General features: G+C 42.2%; 1 protein-coding gene and 1 non-coding gene across 12 annotated transcripts in view; both read left to right on the top strand.

The window, feature by feature from the left end:
• Nucleotides 1-27561, top strand: part of FOXN3 (forkhead box N3) — a 209559-nt gene that overhangs the window by 109222 nt on the left and 72776 nt on the right. For all 11 annotated transcript variants that reach the window (XM_030483783.1, XM_030483791.1, XM_030483790.1 and 8 more), the window contains exon 4: nt 24465-24529. In XM_030483783.1, coding sequence (XP_030339643.1) covers nt 24465-24529 — 65 coding nt within the window. The remainder of the gene's footprint in view (nt 1-24464; nt 24530-27561) is intronic.
• On the top strand, nt 5262-5367 carry LOC115607785. Its single transcript, XR_003991350.1, has one exon. It is a non-coding gene; the product is annotated as a U6 spliceosomal RNA (small nuclear RNA).

A 27561-nucleotide genomic window follows, 5' to 3' on the forward strand; every position in this document is an offset into this window, starting at 1 on the left:
TTCTTCCTTTTAGATTTTCTTCAGTTCTCTATTAGTTATTGGACTTCTTTCCTTTGGTGCCTGTAGAAAAAAAGATTTATAGCGAAAGTTGCCTTATTCGCAGTTCTGTTGTAAGACTGATCTTCTTAGAACAGTTTCTAATGTTGTAATAATAGTAATAAACTTTCTGTGAGTGAAAAAAGTTACAATAATTTCAGAATAAACAGTAGGTAAGGGATGGCTTTTCTCTAATACTTACTCTTGTGATTTTAAGGCATTTTGCAGTTTAACTCTTCATTATTTATATTATTGTTTGTTTAGACTCAAAGTAAGGAGCATTCACTATTTCCAAGAATTGAGCTCTGTCTTGAACAAAAACCTGTGTGGACCTTTCATCCTTTGACCTGTCATATAAATGTATATTGGGGAATGGAGAATGTGTATAAAGTGTGAGGGAGCTGTTTCACTTCATGTGAAACTCTCAGTATTTGTGTAACCAATGTGTTCCATGTGTAATACCCTTCCGAGAATGTCAGTTCTCGCACAGGTTCAGTGGCCTTGGCCATGGAAAGAAGCCAAGCAGGCTTACTTGTCAGCCTCTCACGATCTTGGGACAGTCTGCTTGAGTCCAAGAACTGGAGGAGCTGGCTTGCAAGTCATCTGGCTTGTCTCATAACAGAAGGTGACAAATGTACCATTAAAATGCTGGTTGTCCGTAGAGAAACATCCTGAGACATGAGCATGGCCAGTGAGAATCAATTCCTCTTTTGTCTGCACAACATCAGTGAGAAGCAGAATGTAAGAGGGTTCTGTTTCGTTGCTGCTCTCACAGTGTGACTGTGGAAAAGCCTAACAAGGTGGGGTTCAGGCGATTGAGGTGGTGCATCTGGCCTTTGGTTACCCGTCAGAGGTGGAAAACTGAACTAGATGGTAGACCTCAGCTCAGGGCTGGAGTTGCCACATGCAAGTCAATCACTGGCTTTTATAACTCCCTTCATCACCATGATACCTTAATTTCTGTTCTATCCAGTTTTTAATGTGTGTGCATCTGTCCTCTAATTTTATGATCTTTACTGTGTAAAAGTGATATCCCGCCTACTTTGATGGAACTGGCTTTTGTGTGAATAAAACTATTTTGCTACAGTTGTTTCACATGAACTTCAGTGGCTCAGAGGAATAGAAACTGAAAGGACTTAAATGGTATTAAAATGTCTCATTCTGAAGTTCTGGAACAAAAAGTATAGAGTTTTTTTTCATACCGAAACTTTTTTACACTTGGGTTTTGAATTCCAACTTGGAAAAATCAAGCAGCTTGCTTCATCAGAATGAATAATTTATACAAAACTTGTTCTTTGAATGATGTGGGGGTCCTTAGTAGAGACATTTCCATCTTCAGCAAAGCCCTGTACAGCTGGGGAGACTGTCTTCCTCGCGTGTTCGCTGATTTGTCCTGAACTAAAAAGGCAGGAGGTGAGAGCTATGGCTCTTTGCCTGTCCAATGTATTTTATGCTGCAGGAGCCTGATAAAATGTTCCTTCCCCTTCCACCTCGCAAAACAGAAGTGCTCAGCACTTGCACTTCTTGTTCTTTTTCAGTAAAGCCACAATGAAATGCTGAAGGTTGCATTTGATTATCTGTACTGTATTTTTTCACAAATGTTTTGACTTTTTTTTGGGAGCCTCACTGTTGTTTAAAGAAAATCTGTCAAGCAGTTTGGGTACATCTAAACATAAATGAGAATTAAAGGGCTGTGTTTTAGATTGATTGCAAGAAACTCTTGTTGGGTTTCTTTCCATTCCAGGTGGCCCTGAAGGCAGCGTGTATGCGTGGGGTGCGTGTTGGTGGCATTTGTTCTGTTTCTAATTATGAAACTGTTTGTAAAATGGAGCATTTGCCTTTTTTTTTCCCCTACTGGTTAAAAAAAAGGGGGTCAGGAGGGTCGGGCGGTGTGTAAATTAGTTAATGGAACTTGCTACCACAGGAAAATACTGAGGCTAAGGATTATGCAATAGTTCCTCAAGAGGTGGAGTTTTGTTTAACTGGCATGTCCAGAGGTAATACAGATGGATCTGGAAGAGGATGCTAGACCTCGTGGGATTTTTAAGTTTAAATCGGTCTCTCTGATATTTCAAGCCTGCATGGGCACAGATTTACCGCACTGTGCCACTCTTCTGCTTTCTGTGAAGCTCGCATCTGGCATGGGGTTCTGGGCACCCTGGACCAAACAGGCTGTTGGTTTCATCCAGTTTGGTGGTTTTCATGTTACACTTTAAATAAGGTTCCCCATTCTGCAACTGAGGTTTTTTTCCCTGTGACTGACTGCATGTTATTTCAGTGATAAATACACAAACCTCTGGGGTTTTCAGTGCACGGGTTTATGTACGTACAGTGTACTTATAATGTCAGCCTTGCTGCCAGGTAAGCTATTCTCTTTTGCACTTAGGAAAAAATGTACTGTTTCAGTGCAGGTGACCTATTTTCGTTATAAAAGAGTAAACGCTCACAGCAACAGTGATGGGAGAATAGCTCGAGACAACTAGTCTGAAGTGGGTTTGTGTAAGCAGTTTAATTAGCAAACATGTTAGAAAAGTTCGTTTTGTTGATGAATAACTTGCAGATACTAGAAGAGAAGCGTTGGTAAGGTGCAGCCTGGCTCTGCTGCTCGAGGTGAAATTGGTTGGGTTGTCGCATATGCCTTTGTACCAGTTTACAGAGGAGCAAGGTTTCCACCTCCATGTTTTAAGATGGTTTCTTTCCTTTGTGAAAAGGGCATGACTGGAGGGACTGGCCAGCTCAGATACAAGAGTGGATCAGAATTTATAAAAGATCTTTCCTTTCTTTTCATCCTGCCTCATTTCTGCTTTGTTGGCAATCTCCTCCTGTTAATTGCCAGAACTTGCTCTGTGGGCTCATGTGTATGCTTCAGTTATGTGTAGTAATTTTTCATTGCCCTGCTCTTAAAGCATCCAAGATTGCACAGCCAATGGCTCTTGCTAATACAAATGTAAATGTATTTCTTTCTTGGCTTGCTGCAGCATGCGTGCACTTGTTAAATTTTCTTTTCATTAGCTTGTATGACATGTTTTTGGTATTAGAATCAGTACTACATGGATTTTATTTGTGAAAGTGGAATAGCTGTAGTTTATTATTCTGCCCTTTTCAAGGCTAGTAGTCAGTGTCCAGCTTTATACAGCTGGTGTTTTTTTGCATTTATTGCTTATAACCTCTTATGCCTGACTGCTGTTGCCAGTTCTCTGTGCTGCATTTTTTTAACCTCACTGATGGGTTCTCTATGTTGTCTGCCTGGATAGTATAAATATTGCAGAGCTCTATGCCTCTCACTGCTTTTTCAGTAACTATTTTTATAAGGATTCCATTATATATTCTTCCAAAAGAAATTCTGTTCAAACAGTGGTTATAGGCTTGATGGAAAACTTCCTAAGGTTAGTTTGAAAAAATAAGATGCTCAGAGCAGACTTTCTTCTTAAGGCTTTCACTTCAGTGTTTAGAAGTCTTTATAGTTCTGTGGTTTAGTCTTGTTGAGTGTGATGGTGGTGGTATTTTTTAAGAAAGAATATGTGAAATTTGGAAAAATTAATTGCATCGTAATGCAGATACAGAAGATTGAGTTATGAAAAATGTAGTATTGCTTTAATATGTCCATACAGCATTGGGAATTCATAATTGGTGGCAGTACAGTAAAAGTATATGAAAAAGAGATGTAAATTTAGCAAATTCAGCATCATTTGAGTTTCATTCATTTTAATGTTTAGTCCAGATTAGCAGATGGAGGAAAAAACAAACAAACAACAAACGAACAACAACAACAAAAAAGGAATTGGGTTACTTTTAATTATGTAACTTTCCTGAAAAGCCTTTTTTTTTTTCCCATGCAGCTGTCTGATCAGTGGCAAAACTCATAACAGCTCCCCAAGTATTTAAGATCTCTATTAATTGGAGTTCCTTCTCTATATGAAAAATTGTTCTCTCGTTAGCTGTTTTGCATATGAAAGATGAAGACAACCATTTTTCTCATGAGATTAAATCATAAATAAAACAATTAATTAGAATGAAATAATTTTCTAAACTTAAGGGAATTAATAACAAACAAAGCTTCTGGAGTAGCCAGCATTTATTTTGCAACTTGCAAGTATAACATAACGTAAAAGGAAGACTTTGTGCAAGCACATTTATTCCGTGATAGTTTAAAAGCCATAATCAGTTATATTGCTAAAGCGATGTAGATATTTTGGTTATTAAGTATATTTTGCTGTTTCTGCTTTCAGATGTAGAAATAGACTTGTTTAGGTTTGGGGGAAGAAGAGAATGGAAATTTGTGCTGGAAGTGCTAAAGCTCCTTGGGAATATTGCCATCAAATCCCTGTTTTGAAAACAGGGAATGTTGTATTGATGGGCTCTGTGTTTTGTAATGATATAGAGCAAGAGCTTGAGGAGTCTGGTTTGTGTTGAATGGCATTGCCAAAACAAATGAATAAATTAATTTTTGCCTATTTCTGTGCCATTTGCCATCCTTGGTTCACTATGGGTGGGTATGAGATGCCCCCAGTGTGAGTGGCTAGCACTCCAAGGGTGGGACTCGCAGGAACTATGATTAGAAACCCCACTAACAGTTGCCATCTGATCAGTTAAAACCCACCAAACTAACTGAGGAAACCTTTCACAAGCTGTTTGGATTTGCCACTGAGTTTGCCCTTTGGCTAGTGTAAGACACCAAAAGCATGCTTGAGCTTTAACCATGCGTTTGTGACAGTGGTGTGCAGCAGTCTCCAGCCTAGTTCTCAAATAGCTGCCTGAGGACCCTGGGAGCACTGTCTTCTGATTGCTCAGCAGAGAGCTGGTTTTGGGGTATGGTTTGGTTTTATTTTGGGTGGCTTATTTCTTTTTTTGTATGTTTTCTTTGTTTTTCCTTTGCAGAGTCATTTTAAGATGCTCTTATTGCCCTTGTACCAGTGAACTGTCCTCTCAGTTACGCTGGTGAAGACACTTGTGTGGTTGTACTGTAAATGGGATCCTGGTGATTTTTTTTTTCGAAGGTATTGCGGCTTGTTAAGGAGAGGTGAGGGCTACCAGAGAAAATGTCATTGAACCATAATCTCACTGAGACTAGTTAGATGGCACAGTGCTGTGCTAGTAAAATTATGCTATGTCTGGCTCCAAAAGCAGAGTTTCTGCACAGAAGAGCATGGGAGGCATCATCGTGCAGAGTGTTGACCCAGGTGTATTGTGGCAGGTGAGTGCCACTAATCTGCCTTAAAAGTTTCTTGTTAGCATTGCAGCACATATACTAAAATTGGAAGGATACAGAGAAGGTTAGCATGGCCCCTGTGCGAGGGTGACATGCAAATTCCTGAAGCCTTCCATCCAAAAAGGACTGCAGTGGTTTAACCCCAGCTGCTAACTAAGTAAAGTACCACGCAGCTGCTCACTCACTCCCCTGACCCCCACAGCAGGATGGGGAGCAGAATCAGGGAAAAAAAGGTAAAACCTGTGGGTTGAGATAAGAACAGTTTAATAATTGAAATGAAGTAAAACATAATAATAGTAGTAGTAGTAATAATTGTAATGAAAAGGGGAGAGAGAGAGGAATAAGCCCCAAGAAAAAAACCCAAGTGATGCACAATACAATTGCTCACCACCCACTGACCAATGCCCAGCCCATCCCGAGCAGCGATCTGCCCTTCCAGGTAACTCCCCCAGTTTATATACTGGGCGTGATGTGCTTGTATGAAAAACCCCTATGGCTAGTTTGGGTCAGGTGTCCTGTCTCTGCTTCCTCCTGGCTTCTTGTGCCCCTCCTCCCTGGCAGAGCATGAGGCTGAAAAGTCATTGATCAGGGTAAGTGCTACTGAGCAACAACTAAAACATCGGTGTGTTATCAGCATTGTTCTCAGACTAAAGCTGAAACACAGCACTGCACCAGCTACTAGGAAGAAAAATAACTATCTCAGCTGAAAGCAGGACACTTGCAAACTCGTATTCTCAAGTGAGTTGTATGCTATGGTAAAGTTTTGCAGTGCTGGGTAAAGCAACAGCTGGGGAAAGAGGTGCTGCACCTCAGCTTCATGATTCTTTGCTCTTCACAAACTTGGTGAGAGAGAGTGATTCGCATGGCACAGTTTGGCGGTCTGCTGCTTCTCTCAGCCTGTGCTCTAATGCAACAGCAGTAGGGCAGCCGGGGCTGGCACGGGAGTTTGGACTGCACCAGAGCAGACAAACTCTACCCAGGGACTCCAACCTGGGGAGAGGGGACCGGCAACAGGCTCTGATCTTCACTTGCTGTCTTCTGATACCCAGTTTTCAAACTGTAAGGTAGGAAAGGGCAGTTGCTTTGATGCTATAAACAAGTTAACCTTCTGTGAACGCAGGTGCTTGATTTTCACAGGGATGTCTCTCTGGCTCTGTTGTATTCCTGTTGTGAACAGACTTTGACACTTGGATGGAAAACTTGCCATTTTAATAGCATGTGAGAAGGAAACAAGTACACAGACTCTGGCTTATCTTTCCTTGGTCACTGACCAGGCGCAAATAATGAACTTATTAGACTGAATTAATCTCTTAAAGGAAATGGTCTGAAATCCATCTGGTAGAGTGCTGAAAAGCAGACTCAATAAAATCCTGGAAAATTGACTGTAGGAAGGATTTTTCTGTTGGCAGAAAGTGAATTAGATGACCTGAGGAGAGTCCTCTGTCTGAAATTTCTGACGCAAAGACAAACAGAAATAAGTGATGAATCCTGAGCACGGGGTTTGCAAACAGCGTTTTTGAGAGATGGAGAATTTAAAGGCTCTTCTACCAGCTGTATCTTCTGTGACACAATTCCCTCAGCAAGGTGTCACACCGTGGATGTCTTTAGTGTGGTGGGGGAGTCTGACATTCAGAGGATGGTAATATGCACAGAGCTAAGCATTCTTATTACCCATCTTCATTCAACAGCCACTGAGATGCTGCCTGATCTAAAGTGATGGGGCAAACAAAGAAAAATCTTTGGTAATTTCAGCTCTACTGTTCAAACCTGCTGTTGGTTTCTGTGACTGAAGATGATTAGTTCTTACTGGCTGGCCGTTGTGTACCCACACCACTTCTAGAGGGTACTTGCAGTAACAGCGTGCTTTTTCCTCCAGCGATAGATGCTGGTTGAGTGTCCCAGAGAGTGTGCCTTTTTAAACAGAAACCTTTGGTGTTGCCTTTTTGCATTAGCGGTGGGTTCCCTAAATCTAGTGAGACCTTGTGCCTTGTGTGTGTGCCAGCTTCTGCAGGAGTCTCAGCACCTGGCAGCCCGTCCCTCACTGATGCTGCACAAGAAGTTGATCTTTCAGGAGAGTGATGCTAGTTGTATCTTTTTCCTTTTTGTAATGCTAATATATTCTTCCTAGCATACGTGCCTGCAGATGCATAAAGATGTGCAGTAGTGAATGAGGGTGTGGATGTAGTCACAATTATGTTTAAACTCCAGCGCACTCTCTGGGGGTATGATGGAAGCAATGTATATCTCATCAGATAGAGTTTCTTGAGTTGTCCTTTAGCTTCAAGACAGTAGAAGACACTGTACAATATCTAAGTGTCAGAATTTCATGTAGACTATTGGTGATGCAGTCCTAGTGGTTTGAAAAACTTATGAAGCTTTTGGCTTATTTGCGTGAATCAAAACTCAAGGTTAGCACTGAGTTTGCTGGAAATGTGCATCCTTTGGAAATAGCTTTTTTGTGGTTTTGTTTTAATGCACTCTCTAGATTGAAGTTTCCAATTGCAGAAAAGCTGATTTTGCTTCCAAGTCTGGCTGGGAAATGGTCAACACTGATAGTCCCTCAGTAAGAGAAGTCATTGTTCCTTTTTGGCACTACCTGCAAATACAGTCATTAGCTGAAAAGTAGTAGGCTTTCTTAAATCTCCTCTTTGGTCATTATTCTTCAGGGAATTGTATTCTGGAATATTTCTGAAACAAAGGCTGTCCTTTCACCACACTGACTGGGTCCCGTCCTTGGCGGTGGCATTGCTGCAGGGCCAGAGGTGAGGTGTGCAGGGCTCTCCTTTGGTTCTCTCGTCCTGCCTGCTACCGTCGAAGCTGGGGACACACCGGCACTGCTGGTGCTGCCCCGTGTGCCCAGCTCACAGGGTTTGGCTGGGGCACGGCGCCCAGCTCACACCCCAGCTCTCCAGCCCGTGATCGCCAGCAAACTCATGGAGCTCCTCGAGCAACAGTGAAGCAGATCTTTGGCTCTGCGAAATCCTGCTGCTCATGCTGTGCAATTTAAAGACAAAATGCTTCCTGCTAATTATTAACAGTTACTCTGTAGGAACAGACTCATTATAGGGGCACTGAACCCTGGCCCGCCATCCCTTTCAGCACCTGAACAATGCAAGAGGGAGGGGGAAGAAAGTGGAGTGCTGGCACCAATTAGTCCTGAGATTAGTCCTGAAAGAGAATTGCAATTTCAAGGCCAAAAAGAGTAGGGAGTGGGTAAAAGGATTTGAAATGAGATTATAGGACCTAAAAGCGCCTTTCTTTTGTTAGGGAAATAATTCAGCAGTTTTACTCAAGCCAGTGAGACAATGTAGTTCAGTGGCTGAAGTAGGAGATGTGTGTCCTGTTGCTTTTTAAGGTTTTTAACTAAGTTGATCCCTGGTTGCATTTGTTAGTTGCTTCCTGCAAAATCAAAGTGTTTTCAACAAACAAACAAAAACAGAGAGGAAAGCTACTGCCTCATCAGAAGGCCTGTTGTTTTTCAGGAAACTTATTTGTATTCTTTAAAAGGAGAGCCAAGGAAAGGAAGCAGATTGAACTCCTTTCTTACTTTGGGGAACTTTTTTCCTGGTGGTTACTATGAGACTGGCACTGGAGTCACCCTTTCACCACCTATCCTACAGATGAGCTTCAGTGCTAGTTTTTGTTTGTTAGCCTGCTCAGAGATGCAAATCAGGCAGTTCCTGCTTCAGTTAAAAGCACTGTCTCCTATCAGTGCCACAGTGGTGTACGATGTTCTCTTCCTCCTGGACGGAAGCGGGCACTAAGCCTTGCTGCCCTACTGAAGAGACCATGATATACACTCATGTAAACAGTAAGCATGTCTGGGGCTGAAGACTGGAGCTTGCTTGGAGACAGCAGAAAGAGAGGTCTTCCCACTCCCTCTGCCTCCAGAAGGGGAATTACGAAAGGAGAACTACTGAAGAGAATTACAAACGTTGTGGCTTTAATAGGAAATGTTTTGTTTTAGTATATTCATGCAAGACTGCAGGAAATGGTGACTCTCTTTCTGCCCTTCTGAAGAGGGAATGGTTTCTCTTGGGGTGGCTTAGACTCAAAAGGTGTGGAGGGATCATGAATGCATCTATTACCAGCTGGTGTTTCTTTTTCAGTGGAACTTCTCAGTGTGAAACACCTATGTGGGCATGCTCGAAGGCCTAGCTTTCAGTTCGCTATGTGCACAAGCTTAGGGGAGTTACTCAGCATGAGGGAGGAGTGAGTTCTGCCATGCTCTTGGATTTCCCTTACTGCTGCGTTTCACACGAGCCCTTGTTAAACCTGCTTTCATAGGCAAATGCTTAAAGCTGTCTTCAGGTGTGGCACTGAGAGGTTAGCAGGCATCATCTTGCTACTCAGGCTGGTGTAGCCTGAGTACTGGGCAAGACTGGGTTACATGGGGAATATACTGTTTGAGAAAAGCCTCTTTTGATAGAGGGGACCCTTTTTCTCTATACAAAAATATTAAAGTGGGACATTCTTCATACTGTTCTTGGAGTTGCATTGTTCTCTTTGGACTTGTTTATAAACAAGTGTTTTAATGCCCATCCAAAGCACCTCTTAAATGCTAAATTTTTGTCTGTTTTGGTTTTTACTCCATTACACTGCTCTAATATAATCTAGTGAATCTGACTTGCTGCTTTTTAGCCTTCACAACCTGTTCTAGAGTCCCTCCAAGAAAACAGGGAGAGACCAAGAGACGAACTGTCACCAGTTTCCACACAAATTGGTGAAAAAACACAAGCTCTCATCCTGCTATAGGACTTTTGTAAATGACTTTACTAAGGCTTTAGTTGTGAAGTTGTCCCATGCTGAGATGTAAAGGATTCATAAGACGGTCATAAACTTTCTGAAATAGAATAAAGACAATAACAAAACCCAAAAGGGATTCAGCAGAGGAGCTAATGTGGGAGAGGGTTTGGCAATGACAGCAGAATGGCAAGTGCACTTGGCAAGTAGGACAGGAGAACTGCTTGAAAAGGGTAGAGTGCAATGAGATGATGACAGTTTCTGCTGATGGCGTCCAAGTCCTGCTTTACTCCAAGTCATGTTTCTCTATGCATGGTTTCATGCAGGTGCATGAATTCAGGTGCAGGGTTTTCTAAAAAGAAGCTGTTGGTTGAGCATGTTCCAGTTGAACTGAGAAGCCTGGGTGGTATTTGCTGCACCTAGCAGAGGCAGCTGTCTGGATGGTTCAGAGCTGCAAATAGCTGAGCTTGCTGCTTTCCAATGTATGAGTGTTTACTTTTAGTCCTTTGTATGTTGGCTGGAAAATTCAGGGATGCGCTGTACATGTCATTGAAAAGAGCGACTTGACTATCAGTGAAACCACCAACACGAGAATTAACTGGAGTGCTTTGGCAAAGGTGTTTGTTCCATTCCTCCCTCCTCCTTGGTTTGTCAGAAGTTACATTAAGATGTGAAGAAAATATTTCTGCTTAACTGGTTGTAGTAAACAGGTACACTATAAATTAATTTCCTCTTTAAAAGGTAATGTCCTGTTCATTTTATGACTGATTAGTATCATTGCACTAGAATGAGCAAGCTTTGAGGTCATCTCATATTTGAAAAGTGTAGTTTGGTACTTTCTGTGATTCACTGTCTTAGAGGGCTGATACGCTATCTGGGGATGTCAGGGTGTCAGTGTCTCTTTCTAAACACCAGTGAACCATAATTAATTGTTTCCTGTAATCTCACTCATTGATTTTCTGTATTTGAGGTGATCCAAGGAATGGCTTTACTCCAGGGATTAATTACGGAGAGAGAGTGAGAGTGCGTATACACTCATGAACGTATTTTTGCTAGTTAATACTAATGAGGAGTTTTTGCAACTGCATGGCAGATACTGATTCAACTGGAAGGTGGATTACACAGGATCTGACAGATAAACATGTCCATCCTTAGCAGCTCATTTTGGTGCTGGCAAAGATTGTGCTCTCAGTGAATGATCTCCAGTTTTGGGATTGTCCACCAGCAGATGGACCTCCCAGAACATCTTGGTTTGTCAAGGAGAGAGCTTGTGGTCCCATTGGTTGTTAAACGAGAGTTGTTCAGTGAGGGGCACAAAGGACTGCTGAATTGTCCTATTTGGTTTTATTCTTTAACTTTCTTGACTTTTACCAAGAGAGAGTAAATGGCCTGGACACTCTCACTAGGCTTCTGTGGTTTGACACAAGGTTGTTACCAAACTGCTGTTCAAATGTACCATGCAGAAACAGTAAACGTAGATATTTGCAACTTTTTGTGACTTTTCACATTCATAACAATTTTTTACAACCTTCCCCCCATGAAGTTAAAGCAGATAAAGCAGAGATACAGAAACCAGTATCTCGTTGCAAAAGCAATTGCCTGCCCACCTTCACCTTTCTTTGTACAGCCTTTATTTCTACACCTGTGCTTTCTGCTGTGAATCCCAAAGTGAAAAGCAGAGTGTTTAAGCCCTGTCTTACTGAGTCGCATCCAATTTCTGCACAAACAGCTGAGGAGAAGCAGCAAATAGAGGGAAACAGGGAAACTTAGACCAGGGAAGCAGATATCTGATGAAATAACAGTGCTGTAAGACAGTTTCTGGAAAAGTAGTCTCCTTGGTAGAGATAAAACCTCAATCAGTCATATAAGGAATCTCTGGCTTAAAGGGAGCAGGGTGACTTCTAGCTATAAATTATGTGAAGGTCAGCTTTTCTTTTCCTTCCTGAGCTCCTTCATTCATGCAGGTATTACTGTAACTTAAGAGAATTATCAGAATATTATTAAGTAGAATATTAGTATTCTCAACAGGCTGAACAGCTGTTCAGAGAGGCAAGGATTAAGGCTAAAGATGCACGCTAAATTTTATTTCCCGTTGCAGGTAGGAGGTTTATTTTTCTGCTAAGATGGAAGTGGCTAAAGATAATTTAAAAATGAGTCACAATGAAGTCCTCTGAGTATTTGTTTACAGTTAGATTTGCAGAACGTGTGAAATTCATTATTTCATAGCTCTGCTTTGAAAACGTTAAGTAGAATATACTGGGGCTTGGGTGCTGTTGTTACTGCTACTGTAAAAGTAACTAGGGGTTGCTCTTCTTCTGGAGCCCAGACAAGTACAGATCACACACAGTTCCCAGCCACAGTTCAGTGGGGCTTCTTCATTTTGGCTGTAAAAAGGGAAGAGACTTCTGCAGCGTAAATATCTGTGAGTCTCATCTGCTCCACCCCTTGAATTTGAGGCTTTGTTGAGTTGAAGACTTTTCCGGAATAAATGGAAAATTCCCATCTTCTCCTGACTGGATGGAGCTGATAAGGTAGAATTCAGTCAAACTCGTGCCATTCACTTTGAATTTACTGTACAGTGGGAACCATATTATAATTTTGCTTTTCATTTTCTCCGCAGCCAACCTGAGGCATTTGGGATCTGTTTAGGAGAAGCACTGTATGGTGATTGTAAGTGCAGCTAATGTGAGTCAGTGATGAGGTGTGGGCTGTCATCAGGAGCGTGGAGCTGAGAGGTGGGACATCCAGGGGTTGGTCTTGGTCTGCCACCATTTACTGACTCTTGGAGGTTGTTACCTCTGCATGTATGTTTTCCTTTATGGGAATGGAAATGGTATTTCTATACCTATGCGGGTAGGAGGATTGATCTAGATGATATCTCTACAATCGATCTGAATGCAAAAAAACCTACATTCTCTTACCTCTTTTGTTACATCTTCAGACCCAGACTGTGAGGTGAAACAGCCCAGTGTTAGATGCTGTAGTTTCATGTGTGTGTTGGTCTGTACCTCCCCCATTCCTAAAATACAGCTCTGAGTGCTTCAAACTGAGTAATCACAGAAATGTGAATGAGTGAAAACTGACAAATTTTGATAGTAAATTTTTTTATGCCTTAGCAGGTTATTTCTAAAAATGTATCTCTGAGGATAACTTGATACTTATGCACTGAACTTTCCTGTTGGTGATAGAACACCCACAAACTGCCTGTCATTCGTCTTGTGAGCACCTTGTGCGCTGTGCAGTATGGTCCTCAGGCACTGGTCTTCTGGGGCACAAGAGAGTGATCATTGAATGCAGGACTCATGTAGTAGATATGCATGAAGAGGTAGAATTGAGATTAAAAGAATGTAATTGGGGCTTTCCAGATATGTGAGTACTTGACTTCTGTTTTATTATTATTGTTATTATTTATTGTCGTGTTCTGCTTTTACGTGACTCTCTGACATATGCATCAAACACTTTGGTGTATGACTGTGATTGCAAATCTCTGCACACTGCTCTGCAGCACTGCTGCAGAGCCTATAAGCACATTAAGCTTCCCAGGGAAAAACACCCTCAGCATCTGGGAGAGGTTAAATGTTCCAGGGGAGAGGTTAAACATTCGATTGTCCTCTGCTGCTGTAATTCCAGAAGCCAGATTAGTTCTGAATCATCTGAACCACATTCATTCAAGATTAATGAGAAAGACCAAGTATGGAAAATTTCAGCTGGTAAGCACCTTGGCTTTGAGTAAGTGGTGGAGAGGGAGTTCATACTGGCAGCAGCCTGCGGGTCGTGCTTAGTTTTGAGTTTCCTTAGTACTTAAATCAGTGAAATGAGGAATCGCACCATACCGGATAAACAAGAATTTCAGCAGGCAGCATGAAGCATGTGGAGGGACACACACACTTAAAGGCCTCCCTTCCTTTTTCCCATCTGTTTCTGTTTCTTTGGAGATCAGATTTGCCCTTTTGTGCATGCACATGTTTATAACTTAGAATCATAGAATAGTTAGGGTTGGAAAGGACCTTAAGATCATCTAGTTCCAACCCTCCTGCCATGGGCAGGGACACGTCGCGCTAAACCATGTCAGCCAAGGCCCTGTCCAATCTGGCCTTGATCACTGCCAGGGATGGAGCATTTACCACTTCTTTGGGCAACCTGTTCCAATGCCTCACCACCCTCACAGTAAAGAACTTCTTCCTTATATCTAACCTGAACTTCCCCTGGTTTAGTTTAAACCCATTACCCCTCGTCCTGTCGCTAGAGTCCCTGATGAAGAGTCCCTCTCCAGCATCCTTGTAGGCCCCCTTCAGATACTGGAAGGCTGCTATGAGGTCTCCACGCAGCCTTCTCTTCTCCAGCCCCAACATGTTCAAGGTACAGTGGTATATTTAAATTAACAAGTGGCATATTCTCACTAATGAGTGACGAGCTGTTCTAGCAGAGATGTGCGTATCATTAATCTCAAGCCCAATTGACTGACAGGCCATGGTTAAGCCATGGTTAGAAATGTGAGTGGGAGCCTGATGTAGAAAGTATGTATGAAATCCAGGTAGGTCTTACCAGCAAAGCTGTTTGAAGTTCTGCAGAAATAATAAACGGAGAATTCAGGACTAGAATAACAGAAGTCAATTGGATGACCTTGGGCTTTTTCAAAATTTAATCAGTTTCAATTTGGGAGAAATGGTTCTTTGAGTAAAGCTTTACATTATTATGCCTGGGTGGCAGCTCTGCAGCTTCGCTGTGGTTCAGTTGCTCAGGTGGTCGGTGTGGAAGTTCTCTAGAGCCTTGTCTGTGCTGTAGCATTAACTGTCAGAGCAGACTTGATTTATATCAAGTTGGAAATGAAGGTGAGCCTAGATACAGGCAATTGCTAGGACTCATTTATTTTCTGGAATCTGAAATTAAAGACTTTTTCCCTTCCAGTGCAATTCTAATCAAGTAAAACAAAAATAGGAAGGAACTTCTTCTTCCCTATCTCTTGTTTTGCGGCAGGTGAAGGCTATCATCAGAAAACTGGAGTGCTCCATTCCTGATTTTGTGGAATAGAAGAGAATCAAACTTCTCCCCATTGGCCAGGTCAGCATTTGATGCTGCTATGGCCCAAAAGAGACCACAGTCCTCTGTAGTCTCAGAGGCCAGTGGCTGTAAATAGGATCTTCTATTCATCTCGTCTTCAGGGAGCTGGCCTGCAGTGCCTGCATGAGCTGGCACAGGCATGCTCTGTAGCACATGAGCAAGTTTAGGTAACTCTGAAGTTTCCCAGCCTGATGGCCACCAGTTTTTCATCCAGTGGTAGATAGTCTAGGAACCATTTAATAGCAGTTGTGAAATAAGGAGAAACACAGATGCACTACAGCATGTGGAGTAACCCGCAGTGTTTTTCCTTACTTCAGGATAAGGAAAGCAGGAACAAGTAACAACCCATGCTCTAGAAGGGAGCGCTGTTGTTCCTTCTTTAACTACATGCACTTGAAAAGGCTATTCCCTCACCTATTGTGTTGTCGCTTAGCAGTTTTTTATTCCTCCCAGAGATATGTAGACTGTGTCAGTAAGAACTTATTTCTGGTTTTAACACAAAAGAAGAAAAATAAAACTGAGACACAAAGGATGAAGTGGCTTGCCTGGAGTCACTGTGTGATTCAGTTGTAGAGACGAAATTGGAACCGGAGGCCGATAGCCAGCATCTCCCAATTCCCAATGGAGACAACTCTTTTTTTAATTAGAAGTAACACGGGACAGTTGTCTCACCGTGAATTTTCAAATATATCTGGACTTTTTCCTGTTTCAGTATTCAGCCTAGAATTATAATGTGTTTACAATAATTGTGTGAATAATTGTAATATTTAAACACAGATTAGTAAGAAATCTGCTTTTTGCACTATGGCTGGCCTCCTTCAAATAGCCATCTCTCTTAAAACAACAACTCTCTTATGATGTTTTTATTTGTTTAAAGAACAAATCCTCCATTATTGTCGATAAATACATATGCAGCTCTTGGCAAAGACCAAAAGTCTGGCTGAAGTGTCTCGCTAAGGGGACAGGAAAGCTTCATACATCACGTCAGCAGTGAGAGGGGTCTTTTGAGCACCACAGCAGAGTCATTGGTGGGCCCCAAGACACATGACCATGTTTTTCCTGGGATTAAGAATTACTCCTTTAATCCCAAATTCTAGAAATTTGAGCAGCATTTTTAATACTTCCCCCCCCCCGTTCTCTCCCGCTCGCTGTTTTCTTGCTTAATTACTTATTTTAAGTGGTGACAGTGGCAGGAGAGTAGCTTTGGCTAGCTGGAGAACATAAAGATTTGGCCAACTTTCCACTTCATCCTTCAAAAAGTAACATTAAGTTTTATATTCAGACATTTTGCTCATGAATAGCTTTCCTGAGCAACTTTTCTTTTGTCTTTAATAAAAATTTAGATGTAATCCCTCTGGCAGCCGTGTCATATAGAAAACTCATTTATAGTGCACAAGAGATGAAAATTTTATTGTTCACTCGAAAATGTGTTAGGCACCCTAGAGAAACCAGGAAAGACTCCATCTAGGAGCTTAAAGTCTCAATCCCACATGTTGCAGTAAGTGGGAGATACTGAGAGACAATAAAAGAGGGAATTGCAGAGGAAAGAGAAGCATTACCAGAATATTAGATCAGCCTTCATAAATTAAAAATTAGTATTATGAATTCATAAATCTCTTTAAGAATAATGTTTTGTCAGTTATGGAAAATTTGAGAAGATGGGGTAATGGGTTTATATATTTAAAATCTCTGAAGTAATCAGTTTTCATTAAAATCAGGGAATACCTTAACATGCACCTTCCAGATATTTTTTAATGTATTGTCATTAGCCCAGGTTAGTGGAGATTTTTTCCCTTTGATTGCAGAGGAAGCTTGCTTGCCTGTTGCTAGGTGATTGCTAATTGTGATATTAACTGCCAGCAAGCTGCTGGCAGGGATTATACATTTTCTTGTTAACAAAATGCATGTGTTAGAGGTGTGGTGCTATCTGAATGCTTCTGTACTGCTCAAAATTATAATGGAGGTGATAAATTCTTTAATACAGCTATGGTTATGTACCCAGTGTAGACCAGTAATCCCCTTCGCAGTGCAGTGCTCTTGTTAGCCCCCATCCAGTAATGGCATTAAAGTTGAGTGTAGAAAACGGAACTGATAGGGCAGTAGAAGGATCTGAGCTCTCTGGTGCAGGCAGTGGAGAGCTGACAAGCGTTAGAGGAGCGTTCGAATAGAATGAGATGCTGTCTGTGCCATGTTCACTCTGCAAGCTCGTGGCAGTGTGGTTTGCACTGAGTGGTCTCCTCCCATGCCATCCAACAGCCGCTCAACAGATCATGTTTGTGCAGTGTGGGAGGCAAGGAGGATGCTCGTTGCTGTAGTCATGAATATTTCTCATGCTTTTTACGCAGGGTAGCTGCCATAAGGAAGTCCTATTCATCTTCCAGCATCAAGGGATGCTGCATTCCCACAGAAGTATACTTCTTCAGCTTTTTTTTTTTCTCAGTTACCACCCAATCCTAAAATAACTTAGCAAGGAATGCTGAAAATTATGCTCTTCCAGCTGAGTTGGACATCCATTTATATACCTTGCAGTAGCAGTCTGAGTCCAGCTTGCATCAGGAGCTCGAAGTACTTGTCAAGAGTATCATTCCCTGCTGCCACTAGATAGAGGCTTTCATGGGCTTCAGCCAGATAAAGGCATCTACAGCTATTGTTGTCTCAGCAAGTTGAACATAAGAATTATTGTAATTTAGTTGCTTTTCAGAAACTTTTGGAGGTGTTTCTGTACCTGCCAAGACGCTCCATTCTTGGGCAAAATCATTTGTTCTTTCTAGGTTTGGTGTCCTTGACATTTCTGTCAGTTCACTATTTGTCAGGTGTGGATGGTTGGTAACGGAGTGCTTACAGTGCGGGCACAGCGATGCCTTCGTTCCCTTCATCTGGCAGCTGCAGCTTCCGCTCTTGGGAATTTTCAGCTATATTGCTGTCCTGGTAACTGCTGTTGATGCCAGGGTGGTGCTCACAGTGAATTGGGTGCTCTCCCATCTACTTATTGCGCATAACTGGGAACTTATTGCACTTGTCGGAAGGGGGAGAGTTGTATTTCTTCCTACCACAACTTTTTGCAAAATCCATGGATGCTGAGCTGGATGTAGAGGCGCTTCAGTCAATAATCTTTGTTTGTGCACATAATTTTTGCCAGTGGTAAGGCCTAGAGAGGGGATCCTCTGTATCACTGCAACCTGTGGTCTGGCAGCTGTTTGCTTACTGCAGGCTCTGTGTTGGGTATATTGTGTGCAACAGCTTGTTAGCTTACAGCTGGCACCAGTTGTCTTTCTACCCCTTACTAAAGTGTCCTGCCCTGTACTCCAAGCTTTCCTGAGAGTCACAGCGTGCTTTGGCACCAGCTGTGCCCCAGCAGCTGAGCCCAAGTCACTTAGCCTTGGTGGGCCTAGGTGTGTGTCGAACACCTTCCCTGCCTCCCTGCTGAGCCTTCCTTCTTTGGACTAATAGCTCTCAGTTTCAGAGGGAGGTTAGGGGGTAAGCGGGGTCTTCGTGTCGTTCTCCCCCCCTTTTTCTGTGTCCTCCTGCTTTGCCATCACTCTCTGGACATACTTGGTAACACAGTCATTGGCCTATATTTATTGCCTGCCTTCTGTGTTTTCATCATCTCTCAATTGTGGCATGTAGTCCCACACAATTGAATTTGTTTTGAATTTTTAGTTGTTTGGGTTTTTTAAATCTATTAATCAGGCCTCTCCGACAGAGAGGCCTATGAGAGTTTTTGGCATAGTTGTGAAATACTGTAACTGTGAGAGAGAATTCCTACTCTGTCTTTTTTTTTTTTAGCGCTTGGCTTTAAGAACTGCAGTCTCCTTGCTCTAACGTGGATTCCAGAAGACAAAGGATTTTTATTTCCTTTTTTTAAGTCTCTTGAAACCCATGCACCTTTTAAAGATCTTTGTAAATGCGTGGCATACATTTTGATGGAAATAAGTAATTGGGGGAGCTCACACGTTACTGGTTCTGTATGCCCTGGGAGCTCCTGGTTGGGCTGGCCGGCTGCCACAAACCCTTGCTGGCTGGCCAGCCAGCCTTTCCGTCGGCCTGTTTTCCAGCACAAATGGTGTCCAAATCAACACATTCCCATGGAGTATTTTAAATTTCAGCAAAGCAATATTTTCCTATGGAGAAGCCTTCTCTCAGAAAGATCCCTGCTAGCCCTCAGTCAGACAGCTTCCTGCGCCCAGGGCCCTGCAGCACAATGAAGTTTCCTACCGGTTGTGTCATCAGAGGACAAACAGTTCATCACTTGCCTTGAGCGGAAATCAAGTCCCACTTGTCATTACAAATTGATAGCTAATCCCCAGGAAAGGTTGGGTTTGATCAGGGGTGGCTCCTAGTTCCAGGTATCTCATTTCATATGAGCAGATGCTCATGGGTTAAAACACTGTTAGTGGTTTTCAGCAAGCATGTGAATACTTCATTTGCTCCCTGCGGTGATGCACAGATGCTGCAGTGACAATGACTGTGCTCCAGAGGGAGGTGCATTGTATACTGGATGGACTGGACGTGAACATGTGCCCCTAGATCCTGTTTTATGCATTTGCTACTAATACTGTTGCAGCCTGGATATCCCTTTAGCTGAGGGCATGCTTGAAATGATAGTATTTTCTGCAAATAAAAACAATGGTCCTTGACAGGTAGCTGTTGGTGTTTCACATGTCATCTTATCCATAAACTATACTGATTCATGTTCTTCCAAGATGTTTGTTTGAAGTCTCATCTCTTCGTGGTTGATCCAAGTCCACCTCCCGCCCGACCCCCACCAAGTGCCCTGTGCTCAACTGCTGCTAGGAGTTAAATCAGTCCAAACCTGAGCATATTCGAAAAATCCTGGCAGTCAGGTGAAGTTCCCGATGACTGGAAGAAGGGTAATATAACCCCCATTTTCAAGAAGGGGAAGGTAGAAGACCCGGGGAACTACAGACCAGTCAGTCTCACCTCTGTGCCTGGCAAAATCTTGGAACAGTTTCTCCTGGAAAACATGCTAAGGCACATGAAAAACAACGAGGTGGTTGGTGACAGCCAACATGGCTTCACTAAGGGGAAATCCTGCCTGACCAATTTGGTGGCCTTCTATGATGGAGCCACGGAACTGATGGACAGCGGCAGAGCAGTTGATGTCATCTACCTGGACTTGTGCAAAGCATTCGACACTGTCCCACATGACATCCTTGTCTCTAAATTGGAGAGACATCAATTTGATAGATGGACCACTCGGTGGATAAAAAACTGGCTCGATGGCCGCACGCAAAGAGTTGTGGTAAATGGCTCGATGTCCAGTTGGAAACCTGTAACGAGTGGTGTCCCTCAGGGATCGGTGTTGGGACCGGTCCTGTTCAACATCTTTGTCGGCGACATGGACAGTGGGATTGAGTGCGCCCTCAGCAAGTTTGCCGATGACACCAAGCTGTGTGGTTCGGTTGATACGCTGGAGGGAAGGGATGCCATCCAGAGGGACCTTGACACGCTTGTGAGGTGGGCCGATGCCAACCTTATGAAGTTTAACCAAGGCAAGTGCAAGGTCCTACACCTGGGTCGGGGCAACCCCAGGCACTGCTACAGGCTGGGCAGAGAAGAGATTCAGAGCAGCCCTGCAGAAAAGGACTTGGGGGTGTTGGTTGATGAGAAGCTTAACATGAGCCAGCAGTGTGCGCTTGCAGCCCAGAAAGCCAACCGCATCCTGGGCTGCATCAAAAGAAGCGTGACCAGCAGGTCGAAGGAGGTGATCCTGCCCCTCTACTCTGCTCTTGTGAGACCCCACTTGGAGTACTGTGTACAGTTCTGGTGTCCTCAACATAAAAAGGACATGGAGCTGTTGGAGCGAGTCCAGAGGAGGGCCACGAGGATGATAAGAGGGCTGGAGCAGATCCCATATGAAGACAGGCTGAGAGAGTTGGGGCTGTTCAGCCTGGAGAAGAGAAGGCTGCATGGAGACCTCATAGCAGCCTTCCAGTATCTGAAGGGGGTCTACAAGGATGCTGGGGAGGGACTCTTCCTTAGGGACTGTAGTGGTAGGACAAGGGGTAATGGGTTCAAACTTAAACAGAGGAAGTTTAGATTAGATATAAGGAAGAAGTTCTTTACAGTGAGGGTGGTGAAGCACTGGAATGGGTTGCCCAGGGAGGTTGTGGATGCTCCATCCCTGGCGGTGTTCAAGGCCAGGTTGGACAGAGCCTTGAGCCACGTGGTTTAGGGCAAGGTGTCCCTGCCCATGGCAGGGGGGTTGGAACTAGATGATCTTAAGGTCCTTTCCAACCCTTACGATTCTATGATTCTATGATTCTATAATAAAAATGCATTAGGCCACATGTTACTTAGGCCACATGTTATTTCACACTGATATAAAAGTTCAAACTAGTTACTGCTTTTCTTCCACTAGGTGTGTGGGGATTTAGTTGAGGTTAAATATTACTTTATTTGAAGTGTATTTAGTCAGTGTATTTAGTTGATAAGTTTGGGGGAAAACTCTGCAATCAATAATGCTAATTGTATGAATACTAATCTTACGGCATGTATTGATTACGAAAGAAAATCCTAAAACCAGGTTTGCATTTTTATTTTGCCTAAATACGGAATATACTGTTACTTTTGTAGGAGAACCAGTCACTCTTCTCTAGTAGCTTGCAGATTACACTGAAGAAACAATTTGAAAAAATGCCTTGGATGGACCGAATTTTTTTTGTTGTAGATGGTCTTTAGAAGAATGAACTTCTTCAAATGGTTTCTTAATCTGGAACAGGAAGGAAGCAGCTTTTGAGCACTTTAAAGTGAGAGATAGTTTAACTCTGTCATTTCTCAACTTGAAATATGTTTTAATAATTAATACCCTCCGAGACTTCTTGTGCAAAAGTTTGCGAGCAGAAGGAGAATTCATCCAACACAGATCAGGCATAGCTAAACTTCAGCAAAGCCCTGAAGTTCTGCAAACACAGAAGTTTGTTGTTTGAAAGGCTTGACCGGTCGCTGCGGTACACTATTTACATGCTTGAATTCTTCAGCTTCCTTCCCTGGGAAGGCACAGTTAATTTTCTCAGTTCATGTGGGTTTGTGCTGAATCAGATGGAGTTTTTATGAGTGCCTTGGGCCTCTTTTCAAGTTGGAAAATAAGATAAATCACTATGGCTTTGTTTCTCTAGTGGAGACATTTTGTCTATTCAAATATATAGGCTTTTTGCTCCCCTTTCTTTAACTCTCTTCCACCCACATACAGGCATACAGGAGCCTGGGAGTAATTTTTTCTATGGCTTCATTTCAGAATGTTACCATTTTTTTCCTTGGGCTTTTGAAAGGTATATAGTTGTCATACTGTGATTTCTGTGGCATATTTGTACAGTATGAAGATTATGCTATGGCTTTCCACTTGTAGCTTGATGCGTCCTGTCCCAGAGATTATCCTGGACTCCAGTGCTTTATAAAACCAAGAGCCTGTCCCACAGGAGTGTGAATACCCTCAACACGTCTTGACCTTCATGTGAATTGAGGAGCTACACTTGTAGAGCTGGTGCTTACTATAAGGAATGCAAACAATTGGTTACATTAAGCCCCATGAAGTGGGCGTGCGTGTTCAGATGAGTGCATGCCCCAGTGCGCTTCAGCACTCCAGAATGCAAACCTACTTAACTACTTCTTGGTCATTTTGCACACTCTCTCTCTCTCAACTCCCCTTTTTGTTCAGGAGTATTGAAGACTTTTATTACTCACGTAATTGCTTTGGATCCTTTTACAGTCTGTATTTTAACACAGTGAAATTTTTATACATCAGCACAAGAGTCTGTGCAGAATAATTGTGAAAGCAGTGTGGTTTTTATATATGGCATTTTATCAGAACTTTGCTAATGATGTCAGTGTAATAGACAACATCTGTTTTACATTTCATTGCATTTTGTGTAGTGGTAGTCAACTTAAGAGGAGACAAAAGTAACTTTGAACAGAAATGGCATGTGGGGCTTGGCTCTCAGTTTCCATCCAGAGAGGAAGATGGATTACCTTAAAAAGGCAGGGTGCCTTACAGCAATCTTACCAAAGGATATTTAGTCCCTTGCTTTTAATTTGTGCTCGAATTTGGGCATAGGGCAATTATTTATATATCGATAATGTAGTTTCATGATACAAATTTCAGTTAAAGCTCGGTATATTAGAATACCTATGACTGTCTTCAAGATGTAGAGGACTTTAAAACCTGTTTCATAACTACAGGCAAGACCCCCTGGCAGTCTGTCTCTTACACCTGCCTTGACAACAGTGTAACAAATCTTTCCATGTTTTTAGTTGTTTCCCCTAGGTACTGTGCTCTTTAAAATAGTTGCTGCGCCTGAGCCCTTGGATGTGATCAGTGAATTCCTGCAGGTAGTGCCTTTCCTGTTGAGAATTCCACACCGGGCAGGAGCAGCAGTGTCTGTGCTCTTGCTCTGGGCAGCACCGCCTGTGGAATGCCCTGGGAGGGCAGGCTGGCTGTAGCGGAAAGACAGGCACACCTGGCCAACAGTCATCTGTGCTGTTAAGGAAAGAGCGAGGTTTCCTTCTGTGTGCAGGGAGTTTAGTCCTTCTGCTGACAGACGCAGCTGTAGGCAGGAGAGCTGTTGTGGTATGGTGATGCTCCTGTGCCTTTGCAGGAGAAGAGGGATGCGGGCAGCCATGAGGCTCTTCCACATAGCCTCCCCTCTTCTCTGGTTCCTGGTTGTTGTAGTGAGGGCTCCACAATTCTACTGCCCACAGCACTGTGGGGCTGCTTTGAGGCAGTGAAGGAAACAAGGGTTAGAGGATCATACTGATGTTCCCTCCTTTTCCCTTTCCCATGTTTGAATCCGTTCTTCACCGTCAGCCACGCTTGTCACTGAAAAGGCCTCTCAGAGGCCATTACGTTTGGGCAGTCTCTGCGTGAGAGGAGGCAAAGCAGAAGAGGGATGTGGCCGTATCCCAAGTGCAGGGCAGAGTGCTCCAGTGGAAGCTTGGAAACCACCTGGTGTCTGGCCAGGGCCTTTCCGGTTTGATGTGTTAGCTGGGGCAGCGCATTGTTATGGCTGAGTAAAAGACAGAGAGATTTGAGTTTTTAGCAGATGGCTTTGGGAAAAGACATCTATTTTGCTGTACTGAGACTTCAGGAAATGTTTTTGACATTGACTTGGTTTTGTGTATTAGGGGGTTTTTATTTATTCCAAACTGCTTTTTTCTCTTTTCCTCTTAGAGAGTGTAGGTGTGTGCTTTGCTGAGGAGGTTCTTCCTTGTGAAGAGAATGTAAATCTTGAATAGAATTAACCTATTTTTAACGTGAAATTTTAGAATCTTGCTTGAAGGCAAAAATGCTATGATGTTACATTAGCTTTAAAAACAAAACAGGCTTTATGCAAATAGTAACCTGTAATTGCTTAATGTAAATGAGATTTTCTTGACACTTATTTCTTCTTATCCTTAGCACATCAGGTCCACCCATTTGGCCAGGAAGCACCTTTTTCAAGAGAAATGGAGCCCTTCTACAAGGTAGGTGGTGGATACTACGTCCTGGAGTAACTGTTCTACTTAACAAATACCTCTTGCAAATTGCACAGCTTTTGAAATATTCACTGGGCAATAAGTAACCAAATGTTTTTTGTTTCCTTTAACCTGTCTCCTTTATTGCGCATCTGGTGCCTTGAAAATGACGATTTACTACATACAGTGAGTGTAGTCTATGAAAGTTGCTGCTTTTTTTTCTTTCCTCAGATTATTAATTTGCTTGCTGTAAAATATGGCAAAGGGTGGTTTGGGTTTTTTTTTTCTCCTTTGTGTGGATAAAGAGTACCCAGAAGGAAATGTTCCGGGAACACTACCGTTAGCTCTGTGGATGAAGCAAGGTTGATTTTTGAGAGATCCTTTCTTTTACTTCTTAATTGGGTTGGAAGCAAAATGTACCCAAAGGTAGGTAGCAGTGCTGTATTGGGGAAAACAGTGGCAGAGTATTTGTCTTAAGAAACCTGCCATAATTAATAGTGCTTATATTCACAGAAGAATGTTAAATATTTTATTTCCATTGGAAATGGATAACATAAACAGAAAGCTATATGACCACAGTTTTGATACATAAAGATTTTCATTCTATCTTACTAGACTTTTAAAAATCATTATTCACTGCTAAGTGTGTTTATGTTTCTGCCATTGAGTACATAGAACTATCATCGCTGTTAATGGAAGTGTCTTGGGAACATAGGCGGCTTTTTTCCCAGACCACGTGCGTTTGTGGTACAAAAGTAACTTACACTGCTTAGGATGGTTTTATGGTCTTTGCAAATATTTGTCTATGAAGTGTCTCAGTTTTGTGTTCAATCTTACAGTGCCAAGAGTTTTCTGGCCTGCTTTCTGGCAGAAGATGCCGTATAACGTTCTCCAGAACATTTATCCAAATCACCTAGGATGGAGCCTTGCTGACAGCTGGGCTCACAAGCAAATAATTGGCAGGCAGTACTGCTCACCTTCCACACACCAAAGTAATCCAGCATCTGTAGTTTACTTGGCAATATTTTTCAACTGATTCCTTGCACGTGTCTAAGAATATGCATTATTCTATTATCTAATACCTAGGCTCACATTTGTTCAAAGAAATGTTAAATATATTAAAGCTTTCGGGTTCTTTCTTACCACTAGGAGATGGTATAAACTGTAGAGCTCGACAGCTTTTGGATTTAGTCTTGGTAGGATAGACCTGCTACCTTTGCAGTCCTTCCTAATGGAAAGAAGTAGGGGGGTTTTGTTGGTTTTTGTTTGGGTTTTGAGTTTTGGGATGGGGTTTTTTTTTGCTTGATTTATTTTCAGTTGTTCAATTCTGGTTTTAAATGTATATACCTGCACATACACAGTTTTTGTAATTTGAGTTCATAAAATGTAAACTACTCTGTTAAGCCTGTATGGCACAAATGTTCTATCTCTTCTTATAATTCAAGATATCCAGGAATTAATAGCAACTATTTTGTAGTCCTTCCTATCTCAGTTGTTGCTTACGGCAATCTACCAGTAAAGAAGAGTACGCTGTTCTCTGCACTCTTCTTCTCTGCCCTTCTCTCCTCTCAAAGTGGGGAAAAAACCTAAAAGCCCAAAATATTTCAGCATGTGAAAGAAATAGAGAAAAAGAGAGAGATTACTGCGTTTTCAAGCAACTAACAAAGCCTCACAGAACTTTAACTGAGTTGGCATTTTGCATTGCCATTTCAAGTGGAAAATGCAGCCAGTTCAAACTCCAATATGCGTGATACTACTGAGGTTGGAACGGTGAGAGAGTGTGAAGAAAAACCTTGTTAAAGTAATCTTTTAACACTTCTTGGTTTTAATTTTAAAACAAGAAAATAACTCAACAAGCCTTTATTTCTGTCTGTCTTTCTGTCTTTCACTTTTCCCTACAGTGAGCTTTTTCATGTACATGATTCAGCAGGTTGCGACAAAATCGTGCATCCACCTCTTTGCTGCTTCTGACTGTCTTTTTCCAGAAGACCTGTGTACAGGAGTGGTAGCAGGGGCAGGGAAGTGTGAGATGAGGGGGTGCAGAGCTTTGTTGAGTCCTACCTTACACGACTATCTTAAGTCTCTTTTTCCACTGCTTCTATCGAGCTTATGCAACAGGAGAATGAAAAATTGACTCAATTATTGGTTTCAAGTTATAGTACTGCATTTTGATTGGCAAAAGTTTGGATGACAAAAGGATTTTAGATAATTTTTACTTGATAAATCATATTTTGCTACATTTGTACATTTAAAAAGAATGCTCAGTGCATGTTATGGAAAATAATACAGAATAATTCTGAAATTTTAGCAAATGTGATATTTATGTGCGCTTGTCACACCTCATTTCTTCTGAGTTGTTAAGGAAAATGCTCTTTCCTAGTCTGGGGAATGAAGAGAAAAAAAACCTTGCCATGTAAGTAGTACTTTTTTTAGCCAAGAAAGACTTGTATTCGCTCCTGGTTTCCATTCAGTTTATACCTGAACTATTTGGCAAAATAATCTTAACCATTGTAAAGCATTTAACATATTTCTCCAGAGAAAGTGCCTGGGAAACCAGTTATCCATGTACCTCAAAATAGCAAAGGAAGAGAAAGGAAAGCTAAAATTCATTTGAGCTATTCTGTGTCCTTAATGTCTTTGACATGGGCAGTATTATTTCTCTGTTCCTTTCTAGCTGTCTTTGCTTTTACTTCATTTGAACAAAATATGTGTATATATGCCGTTTTCTTTTTGCCTATGATTTTATTAAATACAAGATGGCTACCTCAGTTTCTTTACTGATGACCATAGTACTGTTGGTCTTAGCATTAGCTCTCTAATCAAAACAAATGAACAGTAAATTTACTTTTGATGTTAAGTTACCTGCTCAGGTGCTTTTTGAAGTGTTGAGCACCTAGTAGGTGAGGATGGCTCCTTATATCCTTGTGCTCTTTGGTCTTCTTATGAAGTCCCATGCAGAGCTTAATACAGGTAGGACCTTCAGACCTTACCAGATTCTGGTGCCTTCCTTCAGAACTTACTTGTACATCCATGGAGATTGT

Source organism: Strigops habroptila, chromosome 4 (assembly GCF_004027225.2).
Source record: "Strigops habroptila isolate Jane chromosome 4, bStrHab1.2.pri, whole genome shotgun sequence".
Taxonomy (NCBI): Eukaryota; Metazoa; Chordata; class Aves; order Psittaciformes; family Psittacidae; genus Strigops; species Strigops habroptila.